This window comes from Antennarius striatus, chromosome 12 (assembly GCF_040054535.1).
Source record: "Antennarius striatus isolate MH-2024 chromosome 12, ASM4005453v1, whole genome shotgun sequence".
Classification (NCBI taxonomy): domain Eukaryota; kingdom Metazoa; phylum Chordata; class Actinopteri; order Lophiiformes; family Antennariidae; genus Antennarius; species Antennarius striatus.
Genome location: NC_090787.1, coordinates 2,202,119 through 2,224,715, shown reverse-complemented (window position 1 = coordinate 2,224,715; position 22,597 = coordinate 2,202,119). Strand labels below are relative to the sequence as shown.

The 22,597-nt window shown below is 44.4% G+C and overlaps 1 protein-coding gene across 7 annotated transcripts in view; it reads right to left on the bottom strand.

Moving 5' to 3' along the window:
* The window catches only part of LOC137604724 (diacylglycerol kinase beta-like), a 58,147-nt gene that overhangs the window by 5,324 nt on the left and 30,226 nt on the right, over positions 1-22,597 (bottom strand). For all 7 annotated transcript variants that reach the window (XM_068328710.1, XM_068328715.1, XM_068328711.1 and 4 more), the window contains 4 exons: positions 16,390-16,454; positions 11,035-11,125; positions 10,673-10,874; positions 839-959 (listed from right to left, as the gene is read on the bottom strand). In XM_068328710.1, coding sequence (XP_068184811.1) covers positions 839-959; positions 10,673-10,874; positions 11,035-11,125; positions 16,390-16,454 — 479 coding nt within the window. The remainder of the gene's footprint in view (positions 1-838; positions 960-10,672; positions 10,875-11,034; positions 11,126-16,389; positions 16,455-22,597) is intronic.

Here is a 22,597-nt window from a genome sequence, read left to right as displayed (position 1 = left end):
TCAAACACAGCACCCTTTGTTCCCACGAGACCCATTCCCCAGACAGGCCCCCACTCTTTAAACTCACAGACCCACTGTACACACACACACACACACACACACACATAGAGTTGATTTAAGACTTTCACACACGCCTCTGTGACTAGAGAAACACCGTTTTGGGAGAATGACGGCGATGAATTCCCTTTTAATTCTTGTCTAGAAAAATATTAGATACGGCTTGTTGTGTAAATGTTCTTCTCTCTGTAAACACAAACATCCCAGGATAACAAACGCTCCAACACTGAACGTGACCGCGGCGTAATTTTCCAACTCTGAATCGGTATCGTTCAGCGATAATCACGTCGGATATTCCATAAATCCATACGGGAATACCAAACTCCTAGAACTCAGGCTGATGAAGGATTCCAGACGTGAAGGTTCTGTAATGAGGCTCTGGAATCAAGTCCATAACTCAAGGCGACTGACGGGTCGTTTGTCAGCATGTGATTGGGAGTCAGTCCTCGCCTCCAGCGCTCAGCAGAGCGTGGAGTCGGAATATATAATTTATGAGGTACATGTTGTTGTTTGGATGCTGCAGGGATTCAATCCTTCATACGCAGAAAACAAAAAAACCCACTAATGGAATGCATTTTTGATCATACGTGTAAAGCCTGGAGATGGATTTGGAAACATCTTCCAGGTGGTTGACCTGAGGAAAGCTAAATGGATGGAGGTAGAGACATGAGACAAATGGAGGCGAAGATGGAGGGTCGCGATCAGAAGGTGACCGAGGAGATGAGGCCGGATTAAGTGAGGTCAAAGGTCGGACAGGTCACTGAAAACGGGAGGTTCTGACCTGATGGTGACGCTGGCGCACTGAGCCAGTCGGCGTCCGGCGCTCTTCAGTCCGGTGTAGATCTGTCCCATCTCTATCGCCCCCTCCAGGCCGACGACCTCCAACAGCTGGTCGCTGAAATCTGGAGGATACGGAGAGCGGTTACTACTGACGGGGGCACAACAGAAGGTCCATTTGAAAGTAGATTCTTCACAAATTTCTTTGCCTGGCACCAAATTCTTGAAAGCTCGGGAATTGCAAGAAAATTCAAGGAATTGAACAACTGAACAGAAGAAAAGCTTACAGAATAAAATTCATTTGCAGCACATTTAAATGTTCAACCAGTGTTGAATGAGGTGAGAATATGTTAGAATAGGTTAGAATTATTGGAAAACAAAATCTCAGTAAAACAGGATGTATTATTTATTAAGTATTGGCTGGTATTGATCCATCCATTCATTGTCGCATCTCAAACAAACACGTTACCCTGACAACTCTGGACAATTTGATGAGACCATTTCATCTAAGCTGCTTGTTTTTGGAGGTGGGAGGAAGATGCAGAACCCAGAGAGAATGCAGGCAGATACAGGGAGAACAAACCAACTTCACTCAGAAGAGAATTGAACCCAGAACCTTCTTGCTGTGACTCAAACGTGCCGTCCTGCATTGACCATCCTTAAATTGTGAGCTCCTGCCTTCCAGTCGTCAAACTCCCATAGGAAAGTAAACTGGAGTTCAGACGTCCTTCATATTCTCTTCTCTGATGATTTACAATCACTATTTGCAGACATTTTAAAGCTGGTATAATCAATGCACTCACAAAGGCAAATGACGTATTTGTGTGGCTCCAGCAGCTTTGTAGACTTTACCAATACTTTATGAATCATTCGAGGGAGATGTGGGAAATGTGTCGTCTTGGCAGCCGGCGTGACATCTTGTGAGGTCCTGGCAGAGTCACCTCTCATACCCGCTCGCACAACTGTGTTGGTGCAAATCAGCCATCATTAAGTGTGGTGGTGTCGGTTTCGTCAAGATGTAGTTACAGACAAATGCTCAAAGTGAACTAATTACCTCTGACTGTGTGCTGGCTTGTTTGTTGGCAGGAAAAAATCAGAAGAATAATCAGAATCGCAGCACTTCTGTTCTTAAACATGCACACACATAAACACACACCTATGCATGCAGCGCACACACACACACACACACACACACACACACACACACACACACACACACACACACACACACACACACACACACACACACACACAGAAGAGGAGCGACATGGAGACAGAGATGTGATGAGGTGGCTACGTCTTTAGCCTCATGTTAGTGACTGGATGCTAGAAGCCCACCCCCACGGTGATGGATGGAAGTGTCCCACAGCAACAGAAGAAAAACAACAACAACAACAATTCATGGCAATACTTTTGCAAATATATCAACATATCCTGGTTGTGTTGCAGATCAGCAGAGGGCTATTGGCCTTCGTCCCACTAGTTTTTACTCATTTTCTTTCTGATCAGTGGACAATGAGGTGCTGCACACTAAAAACACCCCTTCATAGGAAATCTCTGTTGTAACCCATTCTCCACAGTTCTGAGAGTGGACTCTAGTCTAGTTTTTCCAGGGCCGATACAAGTCTTTGTCCAGTTCTGAATCAGTGACATCATACAAGCTCAAAACATTTCCAAAGAAGACAGAAAACCCCTCAGGAAGTTCTCATCCATCCAAATCCTATAAATGTTGTCTTACGATTATTGAAAATGAATGTGAGATTTAAAAAAATGACCAAACAAATAAACTTATCTGAGGATCTAGAGACAATAAGTCTGCTGCGTTTAATGGCTCCAGAAGTTTACTGGCAGTATGTGCGGAGAAGGGGAGTGTGTGTGTGAGGGGGGAACCAGTTCAACCATTCCGATCCTCCATCCAGGCCAGACAAGCTTCGACTGGCTGGGCTGCTTGTTGTGACTGAGCCACAGGCTTCAGGCCCGTCTGTCTGTCTGCAGCAAAGTAAGCAATGCTAATAATTTCCCAATGTTGTCGGGCCCGCTCACCTTGCTGGCTTTGTTTCAGACCACAAACAGGATGCTGCTGTGGAGAGGAAATATGTTCTGCAGAAGCCTGATGCACCAGCGGCCTCAGGACCGGTCGGGGTCTTGACTTTTCTAGTAACAGTGAGTCCGTTTGTTTGTCCTACAGACACTGCAGAGGATCGAACATTTTTCTCAGTTAGGCTAACTAAGTGGCTCGATATGGAACGAGTTGCAGAGGGGTCGTATCAAGACTCCATCACCTGTAGCAATAAGGCTAAGACGGTCAGCAGCGTCTGCGCCATTTATGCACAAGACACAACTTTAATGATGTTTGGAAATAATTTGGAACGCACTGACATTTCTCGCTTCCGTTCAAGGATGATGAAAATGAATGTGGAGGTAAGTCTGCTGCCGCTGAGTCGCTAGAACTTTCAATATTTTAGATGACAACTCAAAAGAGCAAAGCAAATGTCAGAGCCAAGTCAGCCTCTTTAAAATCAAAAACGCTTGGGGCACATCACTTAAAACGGGAGGGCGTGCCAGGACAAGACGTTTATATGTGTTCATAAAAATGAACACATATAAACGATGAAAATATAATCTATTATCAATGTGATGATGCAAGAGTCTACATGAGTGTGTTTCAAACAGTTCTTCACCCTGTCAAGGATGATAGCTGAATAATTCATTTAAATACACCCGACGACGTAAGGGGCAGATTCGGACCCACAATCCAGATTACACTTCCTTTATCCAACATAACAATCAGATGACATTTCATAGGATTGGACGTCCATTAGGAAAAAAAAAAAAGCTGGACATTTGGAGCCCAAGGGATCAAGAAGCGGGACGAGTAACAGAACGGATTCCCATGACAGATGGGAAATAAAGGGAGGGCTGAGTGGAAATTCTGTGCCTGCAGATGAAAAAGTGTTATAAAAAAGAGGTAGCGTACTTAGGCAATGTTGACATGTTCCTTTTTTTAGGATAAACCCGTCCCATTCTTGCACCAGCATATAAATCACCCACCTAGTTTTACTCCCACCTGCACACTTCTACTTCCTCCAAGCACCAAAAATGGCCATGCCATCCGGCCCGTGTCCCAGTGTGAGGGCCTGATGGCAGAACCGCACTGGTTCTCACCTCAGCAATGATTCCCGCCTCATCAGATCTCTGTGCTTTTGACTCTCAGGCAAGCAGCACTGTTACTTCTCAGCGAGGTAGAGCTAAGAATAGACCAGAACAGTCTCTTACATAACGCAGCCACAGTGCATTCTGGGATGGGATGGGATGGCATCGCTTTGCCAAGCAGCGGGCAGCCTGGATCATCATCGCGGTTGTGCTGCACCATTTTTTGTGCTGTAATTTCAGTCATTTCAAATTCATTCAATATTTTACTTATACAGCGACTCATCAGAATGTTTCTAATTCATTATTTACCCTTAGCATGATATTTAAATATTTGTAACTGCTGAATAAAGCTTGTTCACATATCTAAATATTTTTAAGCTAAAAAGAAAGTATTCCATCCTCCTCATTGACTCCCAGTCCTCTCTGTGCAACTGGCCAACTTGAATTAAATGTCATTGTTTGTCTGTGATCTCAGCATCATTCTGATGCTCTCTCTCCTCTTTCAATGAATAAAACTCATCTCATCCTGCAGGTCAACTTTCCCAATGGAGGACTCTCTCGTAGGCTCCTTGTTGGAATGCTACACACAAACAAGTGACACTGACACCGAAAGGCGGTCGGACCAAAAAAATAAAATCTGGTTTCACTAAATGTCTCACGAGGAGCTAAAAAAAAAAAAAACCCGAAGGGACACGCCGGAGGAAAAAAAAAGTTAACAGGCAAAGAAAATCGCTTCAGCAGCTTGACATGGGCTGTGGACTGTAATCAATCAGATTAATGACCTGGTGGTGTTCTGGTTGGCGTCATCTTCTCCAAGATGGTACAAAGGCGTCAAAACATGTCTGTGTGCAATAAAGGAAACATGACCAAAAACAGCAATGCACCTCTGGAGCAGGATGGAACAGGCTAAATTAAGCGTTGGCGTCACACACGACTTATTAGCGGGATGCATTTGGTGCAGGTTTCGGCCTTTGGTGAGTCGTATTGATGTGAAGAAAAATACAGAATATCACCAGAGGAGCTTTAAATTTAGTGTTGAGCTATTTTTAACAACCCTTCAATTAGAAAGTGAAATTATACGCCCCCCCCCCCCCCGCGGGATAGCTGCAGCTTTCATTGTGTGACAGCTAGAGGTGTTGGGCTATAATTATAGGAAGGCATATTTTGTGTATCCTTCCTCCGCCCACTAACCCCCCCCACCCCACACACACACACACACACACACACACACACACTCGAACTGTTATTGTCTCAGCGGCCGGAGTCGTGGCAGATGGTGAAGAGGAATTGTGGGTCGACTCGCCAGCCCAACGGAGGTAAAGGTATGTGGGAGAGCACTTGGCCATCGGACAGAGAACACTATGCTACCAGGATGAACACACACACACACACACACACACACACACACACACACACACACACACACACACACACACACACACACACACACACACACACACACGGACTGTGAGCATCCAGATGGTGAAATCTCTCCTCCGTGTTCTGAGTTCTGTCCGGAAACATTAATTTATTTTTTTTCCACGCTGGAGAAGAACAATGATGGGAAAAAAGTGGTAATCAGATGTCTTGTGTCATCCTTCCCACTTCCATCACCATCAACACTGATTGGCCTCTTAAAGGATCATTAACTTTGAGTAAATGTATGACTGGGAGGTCTGCTACCCTCCCACTGTCCACTGGGAACTTAGCAGCCTTCTGAAGGAACTATTTCCAGCACCACAGACTGGTGGAGGCGATTCACAGTAATTATAGTCTGCTGTTTCTGTTGTGTGAGAAGAAAGCAATATGCAGTCTCTAGATGAGATTGGCCTCAAATAGCCTCCTTCATTGTGCGCCACAGCGTTGACCGTTGGCAGGGGGCGGGGGGTGGAGTAAGAGAAAGCAAGGTGAGGGGAGGGAGGGTGTGTGCTTGGGGGTGGGATGGGCGGAAGAAGTAAGGGAGGAGAGGCAAGCAGGAAAAGAAAACAAATGAGTCACGAGCCTTTTTTACTCTGAGATTTTGCAACAGGTAATGTTTCTGTTGGTACTGATGTCTGCAGCGATAAACTTTACCAGGTGGAAGTTTATTATGGATTCTGTATTATCGTGGGATAAAAAATGACTACTAACAAGTATAATAACAAAAATAATTATAATAACAATAATAATGCAGTAAAATAATGTAAAGTTACTTGTAATGTATGTATAAAGTTTACAATACTTAGACATATAACACAATGTCATCTGCATAAGAGCTAGTACATATCAGGGTGTGATCTGGATCCATGTAACATTCTGGGTCTTGTGATAAAGATTGTGAGGGGTGGGGGGGTTCCTGATCAAGGACTCATGCTATGGGGGTCAAACTATTATGGGGCAATTGATTTTAGATCAATAATATTATAAGAAACTAAGTTGTCTGGCCTTTCCATCCAACTCAATGATGGATGACATACTTTGATCTTTTATTTGCACATAGAAATGGGTTTTCTGTGTATAATTTAATCTTTTCCACGATGGCTGCTGGGAGTATTAACTGTTTTTGACATTGCTCATTATTCCACTTAGATATTTGCCTCTCTGCAGTTTCTTCATGCTGCATCCTTTCTATTAATGTGCATCCTTTCCAGCTTAACCCACAGCAGGAAACCGAGGAAATCTGACCCACGAACTGGGAGGAAACACACGGGGAGGGGCGGAGATGGTGCACGGATAAAATGTGAGGAGGAGCGCGGTAATGGCAGGGGCTGACACTGGGCACTCGAATGTGAATCCTGTTCCTGTCAGCGGTTCTGCTGTTTTTCTGTTATCTGTCTTCACTCAGCTGACACAAACGAACTTTTGACCCTACTTAACTTCAGATTCAAGAAAAACTTCACTTGTTCTCACAAGACATTTGGAAATCTAAACGTCCACTCTAAGGTTTTTTTTTTCTTTCTATTCCATTTATTGAGAGAAGTTTACACTTTGATGTCAGATCATTAGCCCCCCTGGGAGAGGAGAGAACAGGAAGTGGCTCCCTGACGGTGATGGGGCCCTTGAGAATATCTATTCTTAACCTGACTTATCAATTTAATCTGTAAATATAAACCTGACCCCAGAATGTGTTTTTACTTTTTTGTATTATTTTGTTCCCATTCAGGGTAGAAATAATGTAATGTTGCTTGTTTCAGATCGTATAAGAAAAAACAAAAACTTGTCATTGATCAGCAACTGAAAATGCAGATGCCAGTCCAGAGGGTTCACATTTCAAGGTACCAATAAGCACTCTTTAGCATTAACCTACAACAGCTAATGTTAGCATTTCATACAGGAACTGTCAATTCATACACAACCATCAACATGCAAGAGAATTTCCCCTCTGGGGATCAATAAAGTTTGAATTATTATTATTATTATTATTATTTTAATGAAAAGTGTTGACCTTAAGTCTTTTCTGAGACGTCAGGTTACTACAACAGGTGAAAGAAGTGTTATGAAACAACATATTTGACGAGTTCCTGGTTAGACGCACCTCCTCTGAACCATTACACAACCGCATGATGCAAGCGACTGCAATACATTTTAAGAACGATGCACTGCTACAGGCTGTGTCGACGCTTCTGTTTCAACTTTTCTTTACTGTGTGTTCACACTGAACAAAAACCAGAGCAGCAACACAATGACTCAGTGGACCGAAGTTTCATCACTGAGGTCAGAGGTGCCCTGGGCATCTTCTACTCTCTCTGGGTTACCCTGGCTAATTGCATTAGCTGTAGAAAATGGATATTAAAGCTTTAGTTTATTGTGTCAGAGAAGTTAACTGTAATAAACGTTTAGTTGTATGATAAATATCCATGCAGGCGCGTACACAAGCCGAAGCACGCTTGCACATGCTTCCTCAGAGGTCTGCAGAGTGAAGCACATACCTGGCATGGAGACACAATTTCTCAATTGTCTCACAATGTTTGTGATACTGTAGGTTAAGTGTGTGGATCGTGTTGTATTGTGTGGACAGTAGCAAATCACTGTCTTTCAGTTTCAGAGATTCATGGAAATTATGAGTAAATGTGATGATTTTGTAAATTATGCTAATACGTTAAATATTAAAGATTATCTAACTGGTATTTGGACAGTATAGCGTATAAGTATAAGTATGTGCTTATTGGGATTGTATCCAATAGAAATGTAAGGCTGCACATCAAAAACATATTCTAAAACAAAGAAAAACTTTTTTGTTGTTGTTGTAACCGTTAAAAATGTTTCATAGTATGAACCTGGACTAGTTCACTATATAGACCTGGACTTTTTCATGATACGAACCTGGACAGTGCACGGGACCTTTTTGTGGATGGTGCCGTTGGGTTCTACTACAATGTGTGGGTGGCGTTTCGGTTAATCTGTCCAATGAGATAAGGAAAATCCTTTCAAGTGAGGACAGTTTGTTCATCTCCACTTCTTTAAGAGGCTGCTGTGAGATTATGGCCTGGATTTGGGTCAAGAGTTAACCAGGCTGGTGATTTACAACATAAATGAAGTCAATGGCTGCAAACACTCTCACTAGTCCCGTGCTGCATATCTGTGTAACTACTTGGCAAGAGTGGAGAAGTCTGCTGAGGCAGCAAAAGATGAGAAATACACCTCATATTTTGGTAAATACTGAATAAAATTATCAACTGTTTCTCTCATTTTACTGAAACTGTAGATCTAGTCCATTATTGATTGCTCTCGCTCCACCTGTGTCCTCTGTTTCTCAAGCCATCCACTCCTCTGATGTTACCTCAGTGTAGCCCTGGGGTCTCCATGGAAACAAGATTTAGCTCTATCAGTACAGAAGTAGGGGTAAACAGAGGCCAGAGAAAGAGAGCATGAGATGATGAATGAGAAAACCTTGAGGACAGCACAGTGGTGGTTATTTTCTAAAGATAACATCAAAACGGAGGGAAGTCATCATGTAGAGTCGGCTTAGTAGGATTAAAGTTGTGATTTGGAGTTACATAAATAAGAAGTTACACTGAATTATAGGACTCATTGTTTTATTGTCTCTAATGAGTGTCTCCAACTGACAGTAATTTATTTGAATTGTTTCATTGTTGTTATTATATAAAAATCACAAATTTCCCCACTGTGGGACAATAAAGGTTTATTATTATTATTATTATTATTATTATTATTATTATTATTATTATTATTATTATTATTATTATTATTATTATTATTATTATTATTATTATTATCATTATTATTATTAATAATCTTTCAGCATCACCGTCAAATTATCTTTCCAAGCCAAAATCAAAAATTATAAAAGGCACAAATGATTTCTATGATTAATTTAGGTGTAAAAAGAGGGTCAACAACATGTTTTAAAGAAAGCAGCTAAAATTATAATTAATATAAAAAATCTATATATATGAAAAATCACCATTATGTTACTTAGCTGGAATTTTGATAAAGATTAGGAAATCTAGAATATATAGTTTGTGAAACAAGCTTTGAACAAAAGATGAGTGAATTCTTAAAACTTCACAGCTGAGAGGGAGGAGTCAGGCTCAAGACCCCAATAGGGAGCCAGGCTAACCCAATCCAAGCTGGGTCATGCTAACTCAGCTTGGATTGGATGATGAGCCACATCCAATCTGTCACTGGATGGATGGATAGAGACGTATTTGATTATCCCTGAGGATCTGTCATTACCCCACCAGGAGAGCAAGTTGGTGTTCGTCTGCTTGTCCCCCTGGAGTTCTGCTCAGAACCCGTCGAGCAGGACGGCTAATGTGGGACGTTGTGGTTGGAGACGGGTTTCTGGAAAGATGTGGGCACAACAGCGACCTGTGTGATGTTCAAACAGAGGCTGGCTACTCAAGAAGTCGCACGTGGGGCACGACGATGGCAAAAGAGTTGTTTGGTTCACGTTCTTGGAGACGGATTTCGGCTATGTAAAGTGACTGCTCCCGTAGAGAGGACTCTGTGCATGCATAAATCTGAACACACCCAATAAAGAATGGTTGGACACTCTCACCTGAATAACACACATTATTCTGTTGTGTCCCCTGTGATGCTAAAGAATTTAGAGATGGTTCCACGGCTCCACCAGTGACTGCTGACGAGACAAACCTCCAGGAATCGCCTCCGTTTTTGCCGGGGATGACCTTTACGTTTTTTGTTTGGCATTTTCACTTTTAAATTACATTTGTGGTGTTTTTTCGAGTGTCGTCTCATCGTCTCGGCACACAGCCTGGCCTGAACTGAAAATCTGCACTCTGCTGGGTTCACGTTAGTGCAACGCGCCGCGTTCAGACCGACGTTGTCGTTGTGAGGAAAGAACTGCAGCCTCTCGATCATTTGAACACAACCAGTCGACTAGTTTGAACCACTCATAACTCACATCCAGACTGAGGACACAACCTGTGACGAGGGGTCAAAAAACAAACAGTGCCTCGGGATAATCAGCAAACAAGGCTGGCAGACACTGAACAATTTTTCTGCAGGGTCTCCAAAGGTTATTGCCTGTGAGCTGAGAGGAGGCAGCTACTAAAATCAGGGGAACAGCCGGCATATACTGGTTGAAAACCTGCCAGTTTGTATTATTATGCAGCTTTTCATTGCAATCTATTTGTCACCTGTATACAGATCTATTGTTGCTCTACAGTGTTTTCAACACAATCCTTGGGAGATGCCTCCTCATTCCCGTCTTTTGACTCACCTTGAACGCAAAATTTCAGCTCTTTTGCGTCGGTGACGGTGCTGGAAGGCATCCGATCAGGGACCTTCTTGCTCATACGGTTGTAGTTCCTCCTCTTCTTCGACTCGCCCCACAAGTTTGAGCCACCGTGCATGCTGGGGATATTAAGCACGGCAATTCCTTCCAAGGAGGTGTTGCTGAGGTCCAGGATGATCCCATCGCACTGAGAGGAATTGATAAGAGGGAATAATAAATATGAAGAAACGTTTGGGGGGGGATATCTGTCAGTATAGGTGCGAACAAAAAGATTAAGATGTTCAGGATAGGTCTAAATGGACTCATTGTGCTTCAGTGACGGCAGCTTTCACAAGACTTGGACTCACCTCCACTTCTATACATTCATTGAGCTTCTTGCAGGTGGCGGATATGGTTTCTGTGGTGCCGAACTCAAAGTACCAGAGCTTATTCTTCATTCTGGGGGAGCAAGAGGAGAAATAGAGGACAGATATGTTTTTTGAGGCAATCAAAAAACACTACTGGTCCTAACTTTATTTTGCACGTCAGTCCATTGCTGCGAGCCTACGGCATGACTTGTTTTGTGTGCGCTGAATGCATGCATATTGAAGCTGTCCAACGCCGTGGGTCATCTCACATTATTAATCTGACAGTTTGTGGCAGCTCACACCCAAGCGACCGCTGAGGCCAAATCTCCATCAATCCACTCTAAAGGAAAATGGCAGCAGAGATGCTGAAGCCGGGAGAGTTAACTTTCCCTGCAACCTATGCAGAACCGGTTCATTTCTGTCCCTGCAGAGGGACTGTGAAACAGCTTGCAGTCCACCTGAAAACACCTGAAGGGGTGGCAAAGGTGTAATGTAATGAGGTAGCGATAACTTTTTTCAAAAGGATATACCCATCAAAAAAAGATTTCATCCATTCACTTTTAATGACACGATCACTGGCTCGTGAACCTACTGCTGACACTGACAACACAGCTATTGACAAAACAGCTCAGTGTCATGTGGGTTACGTGACTCTTTAATGACGGCACTCAACACGTAATCCAAACACCTGCTCTGTCATTCACGTTCAGATTATGGAAGACAACAAGAAAACCTGACAACTGTGATTTCATTTGTAAATGTCTGTAGCCGCTGTGCTTGACCACATGTTTTTCTCCCTGCTAATTGTCTTTGTATCCCTTGTTCTTTTTCGTTTTCACCTTTGCGCCTCCCCAGAAGCCTCAGCTGCTGTCAGATCAGGGGGGATTATGAGCATATTTGAGATCACAATTAGGAACGGTTGCGATTCTCAATGAGGCGAGCTGCCTAACTTCATTAAGCTGCTTTCACTTGAGACGGCCTGGAAGAAATGCAATTAACTCATATTTCCCCCTCTGTTATGGACAGAGAGTGCAACAGGGAGAAACACTGCTTCATTAAGCCGCTCTGACTTTATTCCCACGTTTCTGCATCTGATAAAAACACTGCCCCAGAAAGGATCTGCAATAATCCTATTGAAGTGGGAATTTTCCAGGTAGGACAAAAAGGACATTTCTGTTCTTTGTCCAGTCTGAAGGGCTACCTGTGATGACTCCTGGGCTTGGATTGGACGGCGCCCAATCACAGATAAGTCATTAATTGTTTCTTTGAGTCTCTTTGGGCATCTGTCAAACAGGTTGACCCTCCAACCCCAAACTCTAGATAAGAATCTGCTTCAATCCCCAGCCTGAGCAGTGACCTCATGACCCCGTCGCCTCTGCTCTGACCTTCCCCTCTCAATCAGATGGATTTGTGGAACAATATTTTGTTTGCATTTCCAATTACAAAAACATTTTGAACTTGGAAAGGTGTTGATGAGGACCTCAGATGTGCTTCTACACCTTAACATCATGGGTTGTCATGAGCGTACAAGCTTAGCGTAGCTTTATATTGGTTCCTTCAGCTGGATCAAAAGGATTACTTTGGAACTAAAAACTGCTCAACCGTACTACTTCTATTAACCGTCAGCTTAGTTTGCTTTCACTCGTGTGTGTGTGTGTGTGTGTGTGTGTGTGTGTAGCTTCAGTTTAATGAGCTCCACATAATGTGGTGTAACTGGTTGGCGGAACAAGGAGCGCTACCTGAACGCCTGTAGAGGAACAGGACGAGGCCGAGGGTCTCGTGACGAAGGTTAACAAGATGCTGCTACCTGATCCCGGTGTCCTGTTCAACCGTTTAGAGTCAGAACGTTTACCCACATTAAGGCAAGGCTTAACTGTGTGCTTATGTATTATTCAGCTTCACTACTAGAACCATCTTTACTGTGACTAAAATCACTGCCACAGCTGCTAATGTGTGTGTTCATTTGTCTTCTATGGAGCATGAAGAAGAGAGCTTTGTGAAAAGAATCGTCTCTCCTGACAGCAGAATGAAAGCGCCGGAGGAGAGTCTAACAGCATCAGCTCTGCCTGTCATCACTCAGTATTCATGAGTTATTTTCCTTTACGTGTTCCTTGTTCATGTTTGCACGCCAATGCGCACAACTGTCTGAAATCACTGTACTGTTGGAAGAGCAGGTGAGAGTTGAGAGGATGTGATCGGCTTCGGAAAGCATCGGGATACATCTAATACGTCAATCCATCCCTGCAGCCACTACCAGGCCCACAATGTGGTCCCACTCCGCACCCCCCACCCCCCCCCCCCCTGCCAAACACCACATTAAATATTCTGCTTTTGGAAGGAGCAGGTGTAAATAGAAGATCTATAAAAGGATCCAGTTGTGACAAATTATAATGAATCACCGCTCTGGGGGAAACATTGAGAATAGAACAGTCGACACGAACATAAAAAAACAACTCCTCTTAATACTTCCTGTTCAAACTTTTCTGAAGCTCTCCTGCGCACACACACACACACTCACACACACACACACACACACACACACACACACACACACACACACACACACACACACACACACACACACACACACACACACACACACACACACACACACACCATCACTCCCCAAGTCATTCACACCTAGGCTCTGGGCTCCTGGAGGTCTGGTTGTGATCACTGGAGCTCGTGCAGCTCCATGGGATGAGGTGTCAGGAATCACATATCCGCCCCCCCCCCCAATCCCCGAACCCGTCCAACAGGCTCCGGGATGGAGGGCTGTCTGTGGTAGTCGACAAGCGGGGGATGTGTGTGTGGTACGAGTGTGAGGAGACAATGGTGGGTTGTGAGTGACAGGGAGGACAATAAAGCACTGAGGAAGGTGCTGCGTGAGGCGACGGGCCCCTTCCACCAGTTCAAAGGGGATTTATCATCGCTTCTCAAGTACTGAAGAAGTAGCTGCTGTAAAGGGGAAAACATTTATCCTGCCAAAACATCAATCAGACAACAAGAGAACAGCTTGGTCCGTCCGTCAGCTGTCGGTTTCCTCTTTGCAGCGCAGAAAACCCACGATGGCTCCCAGCGTTAGCCTACTGTAAACGCCGCATCGGGCTTGTTGGGTGTTCCGCGTAGGGGGTGGGTGTCAGTACAGTTCATGTTTTGAACAAACACCCTCACCGGGGGCTATGGTTGGATCGGAGCCACGGCCGGCTCACACATACGGCGATGGATCGGCGATCCATCAGGAGGCGCAACAAAAATAGTCGGAGCCGTGGAAGAGGAACATCGAAGATGTGCGGCTTTAAAGACATCTAACATTTAACCGCTGAATATGTCCTGCTCTCCATGTAAATGCTTTACATCTTTTAAGTGTGGCTGTGGTTGAATAACTTAGAGATGGAAACCCCCCCCCTGCCCCCCAGGGAACGGAGGGATCTCACTTTTATCTTTTATAACCCTCTCTTTTCTGTGATGCTGAAAACACACATAAGACCGGTGATGGAAGCTCTTTAATTATTGAATTTCAAAGAGAAAGCTAACCACCACCCCCCCATACCCCCCTCGCTCTTCTTTTATTTTCTTAAGTATGAAGACTAATTATTGTGGGATGGAAGCATGTTGTTATCTCATGCAAACAACACCAGCTAATCACCAAGCGAGCAGACAAACGACTCAGAAAGACTCAAAACATGCATTTATACTTAACTAAAGACTCCATTTTTGGACACTATAATTTTTTAAACAGCAAACTTTCAGAGTCATGCTCTGCACTCAAGTGTGTATTTAAACATTAACACACACACACACGTGTACCTTACATGAAAAATTACTCAGTCTATAAAAATGTCTGGGGTCTCAGAGAGAAACGCTCCGCAGCGTTCTCCCTGAACCACTGAAGATTGAGAGTTTTTAAAAAAAAGTAAAACAACCACAAACAGATAAAACATAACTCCATACACACATCTAGAAGACCCACGATCCAAAACAGATGTGGACCGATGTTATTTACACTCTTAAAATCTACCGTAAACCTGACTGCCTTGACGTCACACATCTGTGGACTTTGCTTGCGTCGCCACGTTTGCGGTATCCTGAGGGGTAAAGAGACAAGCGTTGGGGGGATCGTCACAAGACAAACGCACAGCGGGAGCTCAGGTAAACCTCCATCCTCATAGGGCCAAAGTCGGTCGCTTCAGCCAATCAAACGGGGATAAGATACCGATTATCAAACCTCAATACGAAGACATTTTCAGCTGCCTTTCTTCTCTTGAGTTAAAGCTACTGGCTGCTTTTCCTATCTTCAAAACGCCACATCACTGTCTTGTCATTCTGCTTCTTTTTTTTGGCTAGGGTGTAAATAACATCAGAGGGAGGTTAGAAGACATCATTGAACAACGTTTTGGTCCTTCCATTCCTCGGTGATTACCTGCTACCTGAAAGCTCACCTCAAACACAGCAGAGAACTCTGCCGTCATTGATCCCTTCAAAGAAAACTTAATCCAACTTTACAAACTTTATCAGCTTGATTCTGCCTCACACACACACACACACACACACACTCACACACACTGGCGAGGCCATCATCCCCCCACACCCCAGCGGTGGGTGACTCACCTCTGGGCTACACTGCTGCCGTTTGTTCTTTCCTGTCCGTCTGAATGAGCCGTCAGAGCGAAGCGTCGCCACACACATGAAAGCCGGCCGCCATGAAAGGCCGCGTTTCCTCCACACCTTTTGATATTTGCGGATGGTATTTATTTCTGGCTTTGGGTCTCAGGGCGGTTAGAATTTACATTTCAAAAGACGGGACTGGAGATTTGTCGCGACTATCAGAAAATCTAACGGACAGACCAAAAGTAGTACTTATTATGTTTGGGGAATAAAGCAGAACGTTCATGCTGATTACGCCGTACAGCAACGCTCAAATGGTAACCATGGTGAACACATTAAACCATGATAGCATTGCCATTGTAGCCACATTAGCATAAGGATGTTAGCATTCAAAGCATCACTACGGCCTCAGTGAAGAGATTCCCGTGTGATTTCAAGCCGACCAATCAGAGAAGCCCCAGTCGTGTCTTATGGCGCCACATGATGCTCAATGGACTGTCAGCTGTTTGTGTTCCGGGTCTGAAAGTAGCGACGTCATCATTTTCATCTTAAATCCTAAGCAGATCAAGGGTTTTAAAAGCGGATGTGTGGACGTCTCGCAGTACCAGATAATCTGGACTGAACATCAGGACCACACAACGTCCCGTGGACCAGACTTCTCTGTGGCGGCTCTCGATTAAATTAGCCCCCGCCCCTCCAGAATAAAGGAAATGATCCAGAACTGATCTCCAGCTCAGAGCCTCTCACCTGCTGTTAAACTTCTCCGGGTGCTTTTCCCGCATCAGATGGAAGCGATGGGCGATGGAGGCGTCCTGTAGAAGGGAGCAAACGAGACGACGTTAATGTTAACGTGGGTTCGGCTCCAGGAACGAGTCGGCCTCCAACAATCTCCTAAAAAAAACAGATTATGCAAATTATACAAACAGGTTAGTCCTCATTTTCCCATTCAAGGTCACTGAACTGTAATAACTCCCTCTATCTCTGGATTACCATGAAATATAAAACTGAGTTATGACACAAAAGGTCACACGTTGATCCGAAGAGGCGGGCTGGAACTAGGCCCATTTGTTTAACCCTTGTCCCGGGGTCAGAGGTCAACTCAACCCGGCTCGGTCAGGAGGTCAGCCTGGGTGTGACCTCTGTCATAAACAAACAGGATTATCAGTGTTCTGCATCTCAGCCGTTGTGTTATTGTCAGTAACATTTGGCACCGGAGCCTTCCTGTTACGTAAATGTGTTGCTATCGTCTCCAACACCTCCAAAGCGGTTGAACCGAACGCTGCGATATTGAATTCTATGCTTGAGCTGTGGAACAATAACACGAACGCCCCCTAAAAGAGTCCTAAGAACAGAGCAGAGCAGCGCTGCGGCTGAACGCAGCTGTAATGTGGCTGCAGGTTGATCTTAACCAGAGCTTCGTGTTCCTCCGCTCAGGCCCGAGGATGTGATCTGTCTGCCATGTGTAAACAGACCATAAGTTCTGGGCTGCATCAGCCGCATCTCACAGGAAGTAGCGCAGCTAAGACGTGGTTCCTGTCTGCCGAGGACGATCCGCAGCGCCAGAGGTGGACGATCTGTGTGACGACAAAGGCAGTAACGACGTTAACGAATGGAGGCAGAGTCTCTGTTATTGCGATCCGTCATTGTGTAAAGCCGTCATCTGCTTCTGCTCAGAGCGCCCCAGAGACAGGACATCAATTTAAAAATTTATAAAAAAAAAAAAATTAAAAAAAGATCTTGTCTTTGTTCTATTTTCATCCTCCTATGAGCTTCCAATCATTCGCAAACGACAACTTTTTTTGGGGGGGAACGTCTTTTTTTGCACCAAAAGCGTGGCATCGTCCAGCCCGACGGACGGGAGCATCGACGCTGACGGCCTGGAGCTGAGCCTGTCTGCGCAGGTGATTCACCGCTCTGCAAAAACCCAGGTGGGAACTGGAGCACATCCCTCACCCTCAGAAAGCTGCTGAAGTTGGTCTGGAGGAGCCCCTCGACGAGGCCATGTTGCAGAGGTGTCACAGCATCAGCGTGTCACAGCTTAAAATAGATGCATCTGCTGCTTTCGCTGAGAATTCGATACCGGAACTGAAGGAGAGGTGACAGGTAGACGCCGCGGCGAGCCCAAGGATACGAGAGGATCGGAAAAAGATCACAACATCGAGCTCACATGAAAGACTATTCAGGGAGGGGAAGGTTAAGTATCTGGAGGAGCGTTTGAGCACAAAACAGCAACGGCGTGCAGATCGAGGCCGGACGCCGCCGCCGCCGCCGTCCACAAACACAGCCCGTCGGGTGTCGGCGTTGCTTTCGGCTGATAATGTGACATTTGCCGTCGCCCACAGTCGTCCGTGTGATGAAGGTTGTTTTGATCTTGCCGTTTGAAGTTTTGCACGTGGCGTGGGGGTGGGGGTGGGGTTAGACGCACGATGGATGAGGGATGTGAAAAGTAGGAAGGGAGAGGCGAGCGACACAAAAACAACAACAAAAACCAGAGGATGGAAAATGTCACCTCGGTGAGACCCACGGCAGCCGGTGGAGGAATAGGCTGTCGGGTCACCCCGATTGTGTTTCACTGGGGGAGGCGGAGGGGGGAGGGGTGGTTATTTAGCTTAATGTCAGACAGAAATGTCACAGTCCGCCTCAAATCTCATAAATCACACAACTTTATCTTTATTCTGCGTAGAGTCTGGTGAAGTTAAAGTACGCAGGTCAAGAAACATCTAAGGAAACAAGATGAGCACCCATCAGATTCATGTTTCCATGGTAACGGCAAAAAACCCCCAACAAGATTATTGGTGCATTGAGATTGATTCCGTCATCGCTCGACTACATCCTGGTTATTTTAGGTGCATCCACCCTGAGATGTACACATCGCCAATGACATCATCATTTGCTTGTAGCCGCCACCCATTAAGATGAAGTTTGATCTGATTGAGACGCAGCGTCCATCTGCTGTAATTATAATCTAATGTGAAAGAGGTATGAAGACGTTTAGATTCTTTATGTGTGTGTGTGTGTGTGTGTGTGTGTGTGTGTGTGTGTGTGTGTGTGTGTCCACATGTTGGACCGTGTGTGTGTTCTTCAGCCAGGTGTCACTCAGTGCGGTCATTCATTACTGTAGTAATCTACCCCGACTCTGGCAGACGCTCACTTCCTGTCACTGATACTTCCCCTGACCTTCAGTGTGTGCCAGCGCTGCACCATCACACACACACACGCGTGCACACACACACACATTGCCTGTTTTCTGAATAAACACACACTCTGTTCAGGACGACGTTCACAAGTTACGCGCTGGCTGCAGGAACACGTTCTCTGTCTTCTTACTTTTGAAAGAATTTGAAAGATATAGCTTTGTGTCGGTGCAAACCCAAACACACTCTCCACCCGCCGCGCTGATGTGAACACAGCTCTGCTCAGCGGGGGCTCAGTGTCAGTATGCTCAATAAATCCCCTTTTAGACATGCATCCCTTTACTTTATCCTAGCGGCAGTGCGACCGGCTTCTCTATGTGATTTTAAAAAGGTGACGCAGGAAGTATTTTTCGTCCATTTAACAGTAATAATTCATTTCCTGTATTCATGTTTATTCCATTCTTACGTTTAAACACATCCATGGGATGAGACTTGAGTTTCATGAGTGGAAATCAAAACTCCAGAAACTCAGGTTTAACACCGGGTGATCTTTCATAGAACCAATGAACTCTCTCGGCTGGAAACCCAGCCTCTGATTGGTCGACAGGCTTGAGACATATGAGTTATTCACAAGCAGAGACGAGTCTGAAAGACTTCAGACTCACAAGATACAAGTCAACACACGCAAAGACAAATTAAAATCAAGCCTTCACCTTCGCCGAAGATCACTGTAATCTGTTCCATCATCTCTCATGAAGAAACTCTAAATAATAGTACTTCATTCAAATCTATCAGGGCAAATGAGAACATTTTCCTAACTTTACTTTCTGAAAAAAACTTAGTGCAAGAAAAAAGTGTGGCTTAAATGCAGCTGAAGTTGGAATTCATCTCAGGCGTCTTTCACGACGCTCACATTGTTCTGCAGATCGTCAAAGAACACTTAGCATCTCAAGAATGAAGCGATATCAGCACCAATGAAACTGCAAGAAGAAAAAAACAACAACAAGAAAACATAACACCCGGCGCGTTCATTACGTTTCACGTCCTTGGAAGTTTCCAGAGTTTATCATCAGTGCACTGACTGAGTCACACAAACAACATGGAGTCTCTTTAGAGCGCGATCCCTGCAGTGGCGCTCTAACCGAGTGGTCGAAGCGATTAGCGACGAGCTAAACGGCCAAGACAAGAAACCATGACAGTGAGGAAAGACACTTTAATACATGATGGTGAGGAAGAGACTACTCTTCTGCAACACTAAAGGAGGTCACTTTAAACTTGAATCTAAATACATAAAGGCAATAAAATGTCAACGGTGTTCACTTTAAACCTTGAATAAAGGCACAGAAACCAGGTGACTGATAGTAGCAGCTTCTTCCAGAGGAAAACATCAATAAATGCTGAGTTGCCTGGCAACGCAGAACTTTGAGTGTGTGCACTACAGTAATTTTTTTTTTTTTTGCTCTACTGTTAAAGTGTCAGTTATATAACGTCTGATCGGAGTGGATCGGAGAGCAGAAACAGAAGAGTTTAAAGGGTTAGCGGTGGAAGTTGATCTAAAATTCTGATAGATGTGCATGGTTTGAATATTATTTGACAAAATAATTAATGTTAAATAATCCTTTCCAGACCACCCCCCCACCACCACCAACACATAGAGTCCTGCACACTGACACACACTGCAGAGGGATCATCTTCCTTCCTGCAGCATGACGTTCCATCTCTTAACGCCTGCCGACACGGTGTCGCTTCCTTCTTTCAAATTCCTCTCAAGATTCTTTCCAGGCTGCAGATCAAGTTGAAATCACTGACACTGACCTGCGTGTGGACACAGGTTCACATCCCCTGCCTTTTATTATAAGCGTTAGGATTTAATCGTGAGAAAAAAAGACTGACACTAAATGGGAAAGTAAAGGCAGCTCCTCCTAAACTGCTGTCAGCTTTCCCAACGCGATAAAAATGTAAAATCTCTTCATATCTTTTTGATCTTGTAAACAAACAGACAAACAAACACCAAATCTGTTTGTGCAGTAAATATAAACCAGCAGAGGAACATAAACCCGCCTCGTGTTTATCCGTCAGATTTAAAGCGATCAAAATGTTTCTGCAGACTGACTGAATACATTTTGTGATTTACAGTTCTGATGGCCTCGGCCGAGCCAACCGCATGTTCCACACCATGTCATCCACAATTAAGTCAGCGAGATAAAGCGCAGATGACTGTCAAAGCTCTCCCATTCGGCCTTGCCAGCCACTTGTCTCCATAGCAACCAAACCCCGAGTCGCGAGGTCCGTGACGGGACTGCAGGAAACGCAAACCCTGTATGGTTAGCAAACCAGATTTGAGGGTTACTAATGGCGACATCATTGGCGTGAGTCAGAGCTGGGTTCGCTCAGGTGTCGTGTGCACCCAGATACTCGGCCATCTGTCACCGAGGCTCCTGGAGGCACGCTGATCCGTCACCGCGTTAAATGGCAGCGCCACCTGGGAGCGAATCAGAGGCACGGAGAAGAAAACCGGCACAGTTCACACTGAGGACAGAATAGTAGAAGGATGCTGGTGGTTAAGACTGTCTAAAAACATCCCACCATCAAGTTGGGGAGCAATAATCTATTCATTTTACCAGGTTTTTTTTTTATAACATATTGTCACGGTTCGGTGTGGCAGTGCTGCTGTGTGCAGGGAGAGGCCAAGCTGGGGGGTGGAGCCACAGCTCCACACCTGAGACTCATCCACACCGTTCTGATGGTTCACACCTGAACATCGTTGGTGTTATTGTGATGAGGCTTTTTAAACCTGGTTTTTGTCACAGCCTGGTGCTGGTTTGTTCTTCTCAAGTTTGATTCCTGTTGGTCTGTCCTAATTTTGTGATTTGTTCTGTCTGGAGTTTTTTGTTTGTCATTAAATCATGGATGGAAGATTCACTCTTGGTGTCCTGCACTTGGGTCCATATTCCGCCTCACGTGACACATATGATGTTAGTTTTTACCTCTTGTGCTTTTATTGTACGGTGTCCTTGAGTGCCAGAAACGCGCCTTGAAATAAAATTATTATTAGTAGTAATAATAATAAAAATTATTATTAATATAAAATTTATCATTATTGTTATTAATTAAAATATTATTAGTAGTAATAATAAAAAAATGTAATTATAATAAAAGTTAGTATTAATATTATTATTGATAATAAAAATAATAATTATTGTTACTATTAAATGAGTCTGAACACACATCCCTCTGACACACATGAACTTCTACCTCCAACCACATGTCCTCGTCACGCTTCCGTCACATTTGTACTCATTAGCCTTGAGCCGCGCAGAGCTAACGTTTCTCGCTGTTATCACTGGTTGCTTCAATGGTGCTTGAAAAAAAAAATCTGATAAGTGCTTCGGCTGCTGAGGTGATGACTTAGCTTCAAAATTTGGTAGGACAGAAGCAATCCGGTTTCCATCGGACTTCCGGTTTCCATTTTTGTGAATTTCCCAGTTTAGGATCATTAAAGTATATCTAAATATAATCTAATCGCTTCGCTGAAAACTTGTTTCACCTCTTTCACAGATCCATTCTCGTGAGTTCACATCACAATAGAGGAGGATCTGGCGACTTTATCAATCAACTTTCGGTTGCTCGTAAACTCCTGACGCAACGCATTTCCCCGCTCCGCAGCGGGGGCTCGCTAATCGACTAAACCGAAGCTGCATCAGCAGAGCGGAGCTGCGATAGCATCATTAAGGCCTTGTTTGTCACCTCTGAATACACGTCCCTGAGCCTTTATGCTTGTATCTCCTTCAGGATGAGATAAAAACGTTGCTAGGCAACTG